Source organism: Musa acuminata, chromosome BXJ3-1 (genome assembly GCF_036884655.1).
Source record: "Musa acuminata AAA Group cultivar baxijiao chromosome BXJ3-1, Cavendish_Baxijiao_AAA, whole genome shotgun sequence".
NCBI lineage: Eukaryota > Viridiplantae > Streptophyta > Magnoliopsida > Zingiberales > Musaceae > Musa > Musa acuminata.
In genome coordinates, this window is record NC_088349.1 from 1,272,543 (window position 1) to 1,285,894 (window position 13,352).

The 13,352-nt window shown below is 38.1% G+C and overlaps 1 protein-coding gene across 2 annotated transcripts; it reads left to right on the forward strand.

Moving 5' to 3' along the window:
• Positions 1 to 1,267: 1,267 nt before the first annotated feature.
• Positions 1,268 to 12,799, forward strand: LOC135629362 (uncharacterized). 2 transcript variants are annotated; one of them, XR_010493209.1, is made up of 9 exons: positions 1,268 to 1,616; positions 1,756 to 1,900; positions 4,836 to 5,004; positions 5,080 to 5,335; positions 6,599 to 6,687; positions 7,673 to 7,855; positions 7,952 to 8,037; positions 8,098 to 8,186; positions 8,307 to 8,446. XR_010493209.1 is itself a non-coding variant. In XM_065136606.1 (9 exons), exons 1-9 carry the CDS (start codon positions 1,400 to 1,402, stop codon positions 8,439 to 8,441), a joined length of 1,365 nt encoding a protein of 454 aa, XP_064992678.1. In that variant the 5' UTR covers positions 1,276 to 1,399; the 3' UTR covers positions 8,442 to 12,799. The 2 variants fall into 2 exon arrangements, 1 of the variants encoding a protein (XP_064992678.1); XM_065136606.1 differs by having other exon boundaries at positions 1,276 to 1,616; positions 8,102 to 8,186; positions 8,307 to 12,799.
• Positions 12,800 to 13,352: the final 553 nt, after the last annotated feature.

A 13,352-nucleotide genomic window follows, 5' to 3' on the forward strand; every position in this document is an offset into this window, starting at 1 on the left:
AGCCTTATCTCCCATCTTCATCGATTCTAATGCTTTTTGCTATTCGAAGTAAGGAGATGATTGAATCGTCACCGAGGCAATAAGACAAGACATCTTGGAATTTGGAATTCAAGGTCATGACGGGTTCCCGAATGAAGCTCGAGATTAAGGCCGGTGAGACTTGCGTGAAGGATTCCAAGTTCTCAGGTCACCCTCAAGAAAATTCAGATTCGTGTTGTTTTAATCATATTTTCTTGAGTTTTTTTTGGAAGAAAAAGTAAATATAAAGATATTTAATGGCCGGTCATATGTGTAATATAATAATCATCCACCAACCCTCGGTCACTAACGTCAGTATGGGGGCGTACCATAACGTCTGCATGTCATGGCGAATCGGTAGGATGCTCCGTAGGAGGCGACGTGTGGAGACAGAAGGCGGTCTCGTGTGGAACGAGACGGGCTGTTGCGGTGCTTTGACCATCGTGCAAACCATGCACGTGGAGACGTGGCAAGCGTCGTACTGACGAGACAGAGACTGAGACGGACAGGTCAGGACCGCTTCATCACCATCACCTTCGTCTCCACGTGATTCGTGCCACTTTGTCGTGTCCACGTCGGCGACCTTTCGACCGGACGAAGGGTCACATTAATTAACAATGGATTAAGTTAGATTTCTATTCACCAACTAATTAAGACTCGTTAATTATTAATAAATAGATTCGATACGTCAGCATCAAATCAATATTTAATTATTATTATTATTATTTACTTTATCTTATTTATGTTAAAAAAATATTGATGTTAAAAAAAAAACATCAATATCTTATTTATGTTAAAAAAAATACCTATATATTTATATATATATACATATATATATATATATATATATATACATAAACATAAGACGATGGACTTCGATAGTTGAGATAGAAGATGTAATTCATGCAGATGGAGAAGCAGTAGTGACAAGATTGACCGCACAACACCAAAGCCCAAATGAGACCAAAATTGGCTTACATCAATTTTGTTTATTTATTTTGTTTCATTTATTATCTTAACTTATTAATCTCTTTTTCAAGCACTTTTATTGAACAAAAATTCAAATATATGCCATTTATATTTTTTTATATAATATAAATTATATATAATATTAAATATTATCAAGTTTATGATCCGACCGTTCATCACCGGTTCGACTACCGATCCAATGGCCAAAAACTTGATTGGGTTCATATCTACCACAGAACTATGCGTCGTCAAAACAGACGCGGCGCTGTGCGATCATCATCGCGTCGAGGAAAGATCGGCACCGTCGGATTGGAGAGAGAGAGAGAGAGAGAGAGAGAGAGAGGGTCAGATTTCGCGTCCGTCGAGCGCACACAACAGCACCTTCCTCTCGTCCCCCTCGGCCGTCCGCGACATGGGAGTGGTGATCGAGAGCGATCGATGGGAGCCGAAGCCCTCCGCCTTCATCGTCCTCTCCGCCGCCTGCTTCGCTTCCGTCTTTCTGCGCCCTTACTTCTCCAAGAGCAACGCCGCCAGGGGATCCGGGGCGTCTTCTCTGCTCGATCTCGGCCCTACGTCCCCTTTTCTTCGCTTCCAGAGGGGCTTCTTGCTGCTCTACTCGCTGGCTTCCGGTCCTTGATCCTTCCTTCCTGGTCATTTCTTGTTTTATGAATACGATTAGGGTTTTCGTGGTTTCTTTGCTTATCGGTAGCGGGTTCTTGGATTGACATCCACAGTTTTGGATCTTGATATGGATTCATCGATTTGCAGTAATGGACGGCCTTGAATCGATGTTTGGTGAGTATGAGTTCGCACTATACGGAATCAGCCGTGAGCAGATGACATGGTATCTCTCCATAGGAGCTGTGGCTGCTCTCCTTTTTGGTACTTTCTCCGGCGTTCTTTTTGATATGGTGTAAGTTCTCATTTTTCTCTTTCTATTTCTCTAGTAGTCCGTCTCAAGTTAACGATTGTTATTCGATGGAGGATAAATATTTAGCTTCGTCTGGGAATCAAATCGACTCGATGGCTGAAAAGGTGAAATTGAACACGAATCAGGTTCTTACAGAGGGCAGGACTTGGTCTGACTAGGCTTTAGGTCTGGTATGATGGTGGAATGCTTGATACGCCTTGGTATAGTTGGTACGACAATTCTTGGTTGTAGGTGACTTCAACTGCAGAAGAAGTGAAATTATGATCCTTCCATAGCTATTGTATGTTACACTCGGCAACTATTTGATGAATTCATGTTAATGCAGAATGCCTCCTAGCGAGGAGTGTGTACCTGCAACACTTGTAATCCTTAGACTCTAGAATATGAATCGGACTCGGTAGATTGAGATTTGAAAGTCATGGACTTTGATGAAAGATGAATTAAATCAAGAAGAGAACCCGCTTAAGTTCATCGACAAATGAACTTCTGTAGTTGCAGGCTCTATGGTGAGAATTTTTTTGAGAAGAAACTTACAGAATAGGTTATCTGTAGTGTGTATATTCATGGTTTAATTTATAGGATCAATGTAGAGATTATTTGGAAAAGATACTTGCCATAGGATAGCTCTCTACTTTTGGGCTAAAAAGAATCTTTAAATAAATGTGTTGATTTAGTTTGCTGGTCTGTAACTATTACTAGGAAAAAAGTAATGATATCATGTTTTTTTTTCTTTGATTTAGTTAGCTGGTTTGTTACTACTTACTATTACTAGGAAAACGTTAAATTACTTTTTTTTTTCTTTCTATTTTTTACATTTTAAAGTCATATAATGTTTCTTGTAATTTATATATCTTATTAATCACCACAAAGGGTTTAATTGCTAAAGTTCAACTTCTTGCCACGCCACTAATGATTTTAGAGCTCTTGCCATGTTTTGGTTTCAAGATTTGTCTCTCCTTAAGATCAGTTCTCTAGGTTTCTGCATCAGTCCTTGATCCATTTTGTAGATTACTGATGGCTACAATTGTTCTGTATTTAGAAAATATTAGGTGGTTCTCAAATCATTTATAATCATGCATCATGAGGCATCAATCTAGACATGCCAGTGTGTTGGTCATATGACTTGTACACAGTGAATTAAAAAATGTTAGGCGCCAAGGTCCCAAAATGCTCGAGGCGTTAGGTGATCACTCGAGCGAAACGAGACGCATTGAAATATTAAAATAATAAAATATATAGTATAATTGATAAATATGATTATATAAATAAAAAGATGATATTAAATTAAAAGATCTAAAGTACAAAGTCACATTATTCATCGTCTAATAAAAAAAATGTCAAAAGACTCAAAACAATAAAGTTTTACATCAAATTCAATTATCATCATAATCAACATCGTCATTCTCAAACATATCATTATCATTCTTTTCCTCTCATCCATCTTCATCGAAATAGGTTTTCTCCTCTTCGACAATGACAGAAGATAAATTTGAGGCTTTTGCACTCATTTTTGCCTTCGTCATGTATCTCGTATATGCTTATAATTCTCCAACACCTGAGGATCTTACCACATCAGTCCTTGATCCATTTTGTAGATTACTGATGGTTACAACCGTTCTGTATTTAGGAAATATTAGATGGTTTTCAAATAATTTATAATCATGCATCATGAGGCATCAATTCAGACATTTCTATATATGAATGTGCTGGCCATATGACTTGTACATGATTGGCAAACTGTGACTGTGGCACATTGTCATGTCCTGTGTCAGGTATTGCTAATAGAGCATCGGGCTCACGCCTCCTTACTAACTACATTCTTACTATAAACCATTATGGTTATGCTTTAAGAAGACTTTTTTTCTAGGATAACTCGATCTGTGGGATGTAGTGATATCTTTTCGATGTTAACTTCCTATCTTCTAAGGCTAGTTAAGGGGTTTCAGATAGAAATTGTCAAGCCACTGGTTTGTTGTAGCTGTCGAGTTTTCTGGAAATCGAGTATGTCATATATTAAAATGATCATTTTGCTATGATATTTGCAAATCAAATAAAATTTTTTTGACAGTGAAGTTACAGGCCAGTCTGTCTTCATCCTACTCTAGTACATGCAGATTCAAGGCTATGATATGCATACTCTAGTAGTATCCTGATAATTTCAAATTGAAGCACATTTCCCTCTTTGCTATTCCAGTTTCTTATCCTTTTCATGTTAGCATAATATTTAAGTTAGGAACATCATATCTGTAGATATGCCTATCTATATAGGCATTCAACCTTGATTTTATAAGTAACCATTGCAACTGGGAGCTGGGAAAATATTTGGGTCTATCTGTGAGTAACCAAGTAGTTGTTCCAAATTATGTAAAAATATGTAACTAGGGTATGTTTCTTGCTATATTTCTGTAATGTAACCCATCCTATTAGTACATTCTATATCCACACTTGTGTGGTTTAAATTACTGGTTGGATCCATAGGTATTGATTAGTATTAACAAGTCTGACCAAAACACTAATAAAAAATCATACATTTTGGTACCCTTTTTTTGGTGATACCAAGTTTTATACTGCTTAGAGTCTTCATTTCATATTGGTCAGACAAGTTTTATACCTTGGCTCAAGGATTCATGAATCTGTAGAACAGATGGTTCATCATTATACTTTTAAGTCTTTATGAAACTTTTTTGGGATAAGATGTGGAGATATGATATAGAAAATGTAATGGAGACTCTGTTGCGGTGGAAAAATACTATGTAAAATCTACTAATATCACTAGTGGTTTACATGTTAATTTGATAACTTTCCACTCATTGAAATGACTCCATTTCTCTCTATTCATCTCCGTTTGAACATTACTTTCATATGAAGCTCTATTGATTGTATACTAATAATATAATCATTAAACTGATTTTTGTAGGGGTCCAAGAAAGGCTTGTCTGTTATTTTGCATTCTTCATCTTTTTGTTGGTGTCTTGAAGAGTGTGGTCAGGCATCCAACTGTCTGGATATCAAGTATATGCTTATCACTTGCTTCTTCTTTGTTTTCATTCTGTTATGAGACATGGATGGTAATGGAACATGAAAAGGTTCGTTTTCTGCTTCAGCTTTTTTCTTAATGTTGTCTCAGGAGCAGGCTGATGTCTCTTCTTTCATTTTTGCAGCAAGGTCACAAGCAAGATCTTCTGAGTGATACATTTTGGTTGATGACCTTTTTTGAGTCTCTATCTCTAATCGGCAGCCAAGGGCTGGCAAATTTGTTAGTTAAAGATCTTAAAAGAAGATCCCTTTCCCCTTATGTTCTGGCTGCCTTATTGGCAATTTTAAGCGCTCTCTGTATCAGGAAACAATGGAGCAGAAGTTATCATATAATTTCTGTTGACAGTTATATAAAATCATTCTCAGCTCATGTTCTTAGAGGTGAGGAACATTTACAGCACAATCTGAGTTATGGATGCAATAATTTTAGTCAACAATTTTAAATGCAACAAATGCTATATCTTAATATTGAAAGTTTTACTGATGGATATATTTTTTCTGCTTCAACCAAACATCTGTAGAATTGAGAGCTTAAAGTACATTGGATGTTTACCTAGCAAGACAAAGCTTAGAACAAATTGTTCCATGTATGGTGCCATGGATATTTTTGATGTCAACCAACGATTCACTATACTATCTATGCATGAAATGACATACTCTAACTAGAATGAAATTTACTCTATAAATCACATATCTGTAATATGATCATTCTGGCAGTAAAATATGCAATGGTATTGAAGACTAAGAAAACTATGAATTCACATTGTGTGCACAGAATATATGAATGAGAGAAGTATACTATTCATCTGTGTTTTGAATTTGACATGCACTTCATTGAGTTGGTCGTTTATGTAGAAGTTTATACTTCTCATCCAATGAATTTATCATGCCTTAAAAGCTCAGCGGCAATGTGCATTAGTTGTTTGACAGCTGTAATTCATGAATGCGTTTGTCTTTCTTTCTACTAAAACCAAAGCATTTTGCATGAGTGGATAAGGATTTCAGGATAAAATGTGCTACATGCTGTCATGCATATCAGACTGATCCTGCCTTTTTAGATTATGCTCGAGCTTCGTCTTCTTCCTCCGTGCCTTTCCCATACTTGTATTCAGTAAAACACACCAATTGGTGTGGATAATAACTCTTTGCTTCTTGCATAGCATATATTCTTTATGTGGTTAATGAAAACTGTAATTTTGTAGAAATTATTAGCAAGCTAGATAGCTTAATGATTTCTCAGGTTCGACATGGTTATCTAGTTTACATGTGATCAATTTATTGTCACTTTCCTGCAATATCTGCTATTTTAGATTCATCACATGGAGCGGATAGGTTCTTTTAAGTTATTTTGGCATTTGATTATATGCTTTTGTAGACAATTGACAAACCATTAAGTTTTAGGCTTAAGCAACTAGTGACTTGTTAGACGACTTGATCATAATGTTTTTCTGAAGAATTTCTTGATCATAGTATTTGTTTAGAGTCTATCTTGATTTTTAAGCATCTTATTAGTATTTGTTTAGAATCTATCTTGATTTTTAAGCATCTTATTCTGGGTTGTTCTATATTGATTATTCACATACTTGAAATCATTGTGATAATCTCTATTAACCATTTCTTATAATGATTCTTCCTGCTAGCCAGACAAAAAGATTTTGGCTCTAGCATGGACTCAAGCAAGTATCCATTTCTCCATGTCAGTTGTTTGGATCCTTTGGGCACCGACCTTAGTGGTAGGCCCAGTTTACCATGCAATTTCATTTTTATTTGGAAGTTCTGAAAACATCAGTCAGCATTTTTGAGGTTCACAATGTAAAATTCAGGATGTTCTTCTATACTTAATTATTTCTAGTTTTCTACACAATCAATCACCTGAGGAACCTATTTTTATGTATTTCAATTGGATTATGCAAAATCCATGATTTTCTTTTTTGCCTGCTATGATAGTGCCAAGGAAGAAAGACACTTTTGTCATCAACCGATGAGTTGTTTGTACCATAATAAGAAAGAAAACTTTGGCATGGGCCAATAGACTGGTTAACCATATAAAGAACTTAGCATGTCCTGAAGTTTCAGGTGAAGCTCGTAAAAATGAAAGTTAAATGCCTGTGGAGAGGAAATTTGGTACATCTGAAAATCTTTGCTGAATTTAATTTATGAGACCATGCTTTTTGTTTAAATGGTCAATTGGCTAGTTTTGTTATTTGTTTCTTTCCCCTTTCATAGTAAAAAGAACATTTCCTGAATATTGAAATGAAGATTCTGAAATACTTGAAAATATGGAAGTTTGTCTTGGCTTAAAAGACTAAAAAAGAAAAAAAAAGGAAAAACTAATAAATAGCCAGAAATTTTCTTGTTGTTCTATTTGTTAAATCTTGTGGCCTTTTGGGCACTTGGATGTGATTAGTTTGTCCAATGTCCAGTCATTCTTTTGTGAACCTATATGCTTCACAGTGACAACACAAACTGACCCATTGTCAGATTCTTCATTTTTTTTAATATTAATATATACATGTTATTGTGATGGTTTTATGCTCCCACTTGGAAACCATTTATAATAATTCTGATTCTGTGATATAGACTAGCATCCTGCAAAGTCTCCTGCTTTATTAGATGAATTGGGAGTTGATGATTGGAGGCACTCCAGATGAAGTACTTTTGCTATTTATGTTATCTCAGGATATACTGTTAATTGGATTCATCGATGTGTGACTGCAGGCAGATGGAAGGGAGGTGAATCTATCTATGATATACCCTTGCTTTATTGGCTCAAGAATGCTTGGGAGCACTGTTTTTCCATGGTATTTTAGTGAGGTAAAATCATTTGGAAATGAGGATTGCCTAACAACCGCTTTGGGGGTTGCTGGTTTAGCTTTGTTCATTGTCGCTTATGATTACCAGGTAAGGAAAGAGGAAAAGCTCCATTATTTGGTAATTTTCTATTTGATTTATTTTTCTAGCTTTCTTTACTAATATCTCAATATCTTTTGATGACAGGAGATTGGATTTCTGGTTATTCTATTTTGTGTCTTTCATGCTTGTGTCGGGTTTAGTTTGCCTTCACTTGCAAGATTGAGGACAATGTGAGTCATTAATGCTCATCAATTCTTAAATGATTCAATTTCAATTCTCATTCTCCCTAGGCAGGTACCTACCTAATGAGCTTCGTGGGGGGATGATAAGCTCCTCGCTAGCACCGGCTAATGTAGCAATTTTGTTATTTCTGCTCAAGGTATGTAGCTGTGTTTGCAACTTTAGAAAAAGCTTTAAAATCTTGATGGTAAAATGTGTCACGTAAGCTGATTGGAAGTATTTTAAAAAGTTTGATGTGTGAACATTTCATTATTGCTAGGGTGGTTATCATCAAAATCTTGCGAATTCTACAATTATGGCTCTTTCTGCTTTTGGCCTATTAATTGCTGCTGGCTGCATTTATAAACTGAGATCATGGCGAAAGCAGTGCCGTCAAGACTGGCATTATACATAACCACAATAAAAATAGTCCAAGAGCTAATCAGGCACATCTCAGATAGTCTTTTGTTCTATGCTCATAAGCACAGAAAGCCAGGGTTCCTTTCCGTTTGTCGATTCTTGTATCTTGCATTCCTTCATGGATCTTGTTGAGGCTGAGACAACCGTAGTATTGTTTGTTTTAATCAATGTTTTGCAGTGAATTTGAAAGACAGTGAGGTGTTGTAGGAATGGGACTCAGTACCAGTCAATTTTTGGCATGTCAGAGGACAAGAATTTACTAAGATGAGTCCTAACATGATAAAAAAAAAGAATAAAGCTGTAGAAAGGGCGTTGCTGTTTCTTTCTTCTGCAACAGGAGCCTATCCTAAGGTAACCCAAGCGAGCACCCCTCTATTTGTTCCCTCAGTACAAATTTTTTTTTTTTTTTTTTTGCGCAAGTTTAATTTCTGTTTAACAACATTGCAAAGTGACTGTTACATCTCAAGTTAGAAAACGTATTGTTCCATTACCTAATTATCAAAGTATTAGAATGATCGATCGGGTTTATGCATGGTTTAAATATCCAAAGTTGAAGTTTAATATGATCTACATGGTAATTCGTATAATAATTTAGACTTGCATGGCCGGAGTGCTGGTGTTTCTGTTACATGATAGTGTCACAGGTTTTGCTATTTGAATGTTTATGCTTCAGCCACTGCTACATGAAATGGTGTATCTGAATCAGTGCTTCTCCATCGGTGAATTAATCAAGGAATAAGAAGGTAAAGGTAAGCCTTTTTTTCTGCGTCAGCTGTTGGATTTCTTTTGGACTTTCTCAAGAGCAACTTATTGGACTTTTTCTATGTTGTCGTTTTCTTGAGCCTTCCACCACAGAGGGTTTTATCTTATCGGATCAATTCCTTTTTGCATATACAAGTTAGAATCCATGTGTTGATGCGCATTGTTGAGTGAATACAATATACAGAATTAAGTATACTTTTTCGTGCAAAATACAATGGTCTTTCTTATTGTCTGTACATTTTCTTTATATTATTTCGATTTTCGATTTTTTTAAGGAAAAAAAGTTGGATCAGTCTAAATGAACAAATGACCTGTTTTTGTTAGTTTTTAAATGGTAGATAATGAACAAATCCATTTTACCAAATGATTTTTAATATGTTAAAAAACCCATTTGCAATCTCTTATTGAAACCCATTATGTATGCTATGCATTGAGGAAGGTGAGCCAGCTCGCACGCACTATTTATGTTTTAGCAAACTTGATTCTGATTATAATATGAATTAATAGTGTTAGAACAAAATGTAAAAGAAAATAACCCTATGATAATATTCATAAGTTAACTTGATATCAAAGTGGAAGATTATGTACTCAAATTTCCAAGCCACTATTCAAAAAAAAAAAAAAAGAAATCTTGGCCAGCATGAGTAAAATTAATATACTTAGTATATTTGTCCTATATGATCACTAAAAACTTCACACTTCACCCCAAAGATGTGCCTCAGTGACATGAAATCAATGACAAGACAACGTGGATTAACAAGTGCTATTATAGCTGTCTCAAGGTTTCCTAAAGGTATTTCTTTTGGTGCACTCCTAATTAGTCTGTTAATGATCTTGCAATGCAAACGTCTCTAATATTTGTTTTTTTTTGTTAAACCTAATTTGACTAAGAGAGATGTAGGCTTCAAATAAATATTCTTACATTTATATTACTGTTAGTATATTCTTGGAATCTCTCTTTTTTGGTTTTTTTTTTCTTCTGGAAGGTGTCTCATATTTTTATTTTTCGTAAATGGTGTTTCTATTTACTGTTATACCTATAATGCCCATCATCGTCGCCCGTCACTTTCGCCCTCGCTCTCGTTTGTAGTTATCGCCATTAAGGCCCTCTTTTGTTGTTATTATTATGTTCTCATTGTTATCTCCACCCTCGTCCTCGTCAATGGTTGTCGTTATTATTGTGCTTTCATTCATTGACTTCGCTCTCAACCTTGTTCGTTTCGTCATTATTGAGGTATTGCAAAGGCTCACCTGGACGGTCTTGCCCTCCTTTGACTCCTTCATTATTGACCTTTGTTGGCGGTTTCACCATCATCCTTCCTCCATCGTCATTGATAGTGGAGGCATCACGGAGGGCGAAGTCCTCCTGATGGGGCCTTAGCGATACCTCGATAATAGCAGACAAGGGTGAGGGTGGTGGACAAGGGCAAAGGCGATGGACAAGGGTGTGATAACAATGATAGCAACGGATGAGGGTGACAAACGAAGACAAGGATAGAGAAGATGGACGATGAAGGCACGATGAGGGGGGAGTTGGTAGATGAGGGCAAGGTGGTAATGATAGTGGCGAATGAGGGCCTCAGCGACGAACAAGAACAAAGGCATAGGTGACAAAATGATGGGTGATGACGAGGGGCATTACGACTATTACAAAAAATGGGAAACCAAAAAAAAATAAAAAAAAGGAAACACCTTCTGAAACAAGTCTAAAAAAAATTTCAACAAAATTGCCCTATATTCATCCTAGCCGGACTCATCGGATCCCAAAGTAGCATATCATTAGATCCCAAAGTAGCATATCAAAAACGCATTCTACTTCTTATATATATAGATGATAAGGGTTAATTATAGATTACCCATTATAGCTACCTTTAGCGTTTCGATTCTTACACTTTAAAAAGTTACATTTGGTATCCATATAGTTACGAAAGTGAAATATTTAAATCTATTTACCCTAACCACATCAGTTTTATCGATGAAAAAATAAAAACAATGGGCAAAAAGATAATTTTAACATTCGTTGGCGGACGATGTTGGTGGTGGTAGATGGCGGCATCGCCGACGTCGACGTCGACGTAGTTGCCTTGCCACCTCTGATAATGATAAGGTCTGCTCTCACCGTGACGCCACTCGCATCAATGAGGAGCATGCCACTGACCTCATCGTCGCCCACCCCGTGTTGCTTTGCATTTGTGTCGACTCTAACACAGTTGTCGAGCGACAATTGCATTGATATCGAAGCAGATGGTAGTGGTCGTCGTAGTGTCTACGATGAGGCGGCCGCCACCATTTGCGTCAATGTTGATGCAGTTGTTGCTTGGCAACTGCGTCAGTGTTGACGCAAATATAGAGTGACACAGGGCGACGATGAGGTTAGCAACGCGCTCCTCATGGAGGTAGATGGCATTGCGGTGAGAGCGGATCTTTTCGTCGTCGGAGATGGCCAACAACTGTGTTGACATCGATGCCAACGACATCACCGTCCACCATCGATGCCAACTGACGTTATTACAGTAAATGGACCTAGATATTTTACTTTCTTAACCATCTTCACTGTAGATACCGGGACAGCTACCACCATCTTCCTCGACGCCGATGTAGTTGCTGCTTGGCAACTACATCAGTATTGACATAAATGCAAAGCAACACGGGAAGGGCGACGATGAGGTCGATGGTGCGCTCATGGAGGCGGATGGCATCGTGATGAGAGTGGATCTTATCGTCGTCGAAGGTGGCTAACAACTGCATCGACACTGATGCCAATGACGTCATCATCCACCGTTGAACGTTAAAATTATTATTATTCTTTATTTACGTATCTTTGTTTGTAAAATTGACGTTATTATGGTAAATAGATTTAGACGTTTTACTTTTATAATTGGTCAGAATGATTAGTCTGGACGTTAATATAATTTTTTAAAGTATATGCGGTAATATGTAATTAGTCAAGATGATAATGAATTAAGCTATAGGGATGCCACACGTTCGAGGAACCGACGAAGATGTTTGAAGGCCCCTATGGATCCGAGATCGCATTACAAATAGATGCGATGCCGAGACCAACAGCAGGAGCTCCTCACAATTCCACACATCCCATTATCGAAACCCTCCCGAGTACGTTGCAGACCATGGAATCCGGTCGCCGGAAGATCCCCAGCGGCCGCGGAAAAGCCTGCGCCGCTGCCGCCAATATCGACCGGCCGATGCCGATGGCCGCCACTGCTTGTCTGCTCCTAATCATCCTTCTCGGCGTTGCGCTACTGGTGTGGTGGACTGCGGTCTTCCACCCGGGCAACGAGCAGCTGTGGATGGTGCCCCTCGGCCTGCTCATGGTCGGCACGCCCGCCATGATCTGCTTCGCCCTCTCCTCCGATTGCACGTCGCCAGACGTGGTGCCCGATCCCGACCCAGAAAGATGATAGCGTGAGCTACTCGCCAGTTATCCTCAACATATACATATCTCTCTCTCTCTCTCTCTCTCTCTCTCTCTCTCTCTCTCCTCTCTCTCTGTCTCTCTGTATCATCATCTTCTTCTTCTCTACCTGATGCTTCCATAAGAACAAGCATATCATTACACTCAATTCTTCCTTACTTCGTGGAGAACTCAGAAATGCTTGCTGCAAAAGGTATGATTGGGTCTTTCATGCATCATATTGCTGCATCCAAGCATCTAAGCAACCCGGAACACCGGTTGCACTCGCACAGCCAATGGTAGGTTTAGCATAGCACGTAGACTTCCCATGTGATGGCAGCCCCTGCGATAGGGTGACGATAACTATTTAGACTCAATCTTCGACTGGAAGAAGAAGGAGTTGATTCTGAGGAAGCTATAGGAAGCTAGTTCATGATCTTGATTGCGCAGAAGCCGATTGAAGCTTTACTCGCTTCCTTGGATATTGGATGTAGAAGTGATCAACAGTGGTCAAAGCTGGAGAGGATGATAGAGTACGAATCATTAGTTCCTCGGATGTTTGGTACTGTCGAAGAACGAGCTACTCAGGGGAGGTGATGAACCAGGGAAGCTTCGGCGTAGGGCAGCATCATCTAAGTGTGTCATTTTCTCTGGTGAGGTAGCATTTGGGGGAACACATATACCTATACCGGTGTGTGGAGCGGTGGTTGCACGCACACGCAACATGGTAGA

Excerpts from the sequence above, each read along its gene's own strand:
- LOC135629362 (XM_065136606.1), top strand. The coding sequence starts at position 1,400 with ATGGGAGTGGTGATCGAGAGCGATCGATGGGAGCCGAAGCCCTCCGCC. Across the intron at positions 5,005-5,079 it reads TGGTAATGGAACATGAAAAG|CAAGGTCACAAGCAAGATCT; the intron begins GTTCGTTTTCTG and ends TCATTTTTGCAG. Across the intron at positions 5,336-6,598 it reads CTCAGCTCATGTTCTTAGAG|ACAAAAAGATTTTGGCTCTA; the intron begins GTGAGGAACATT and ends CCTGCTAGCCAG.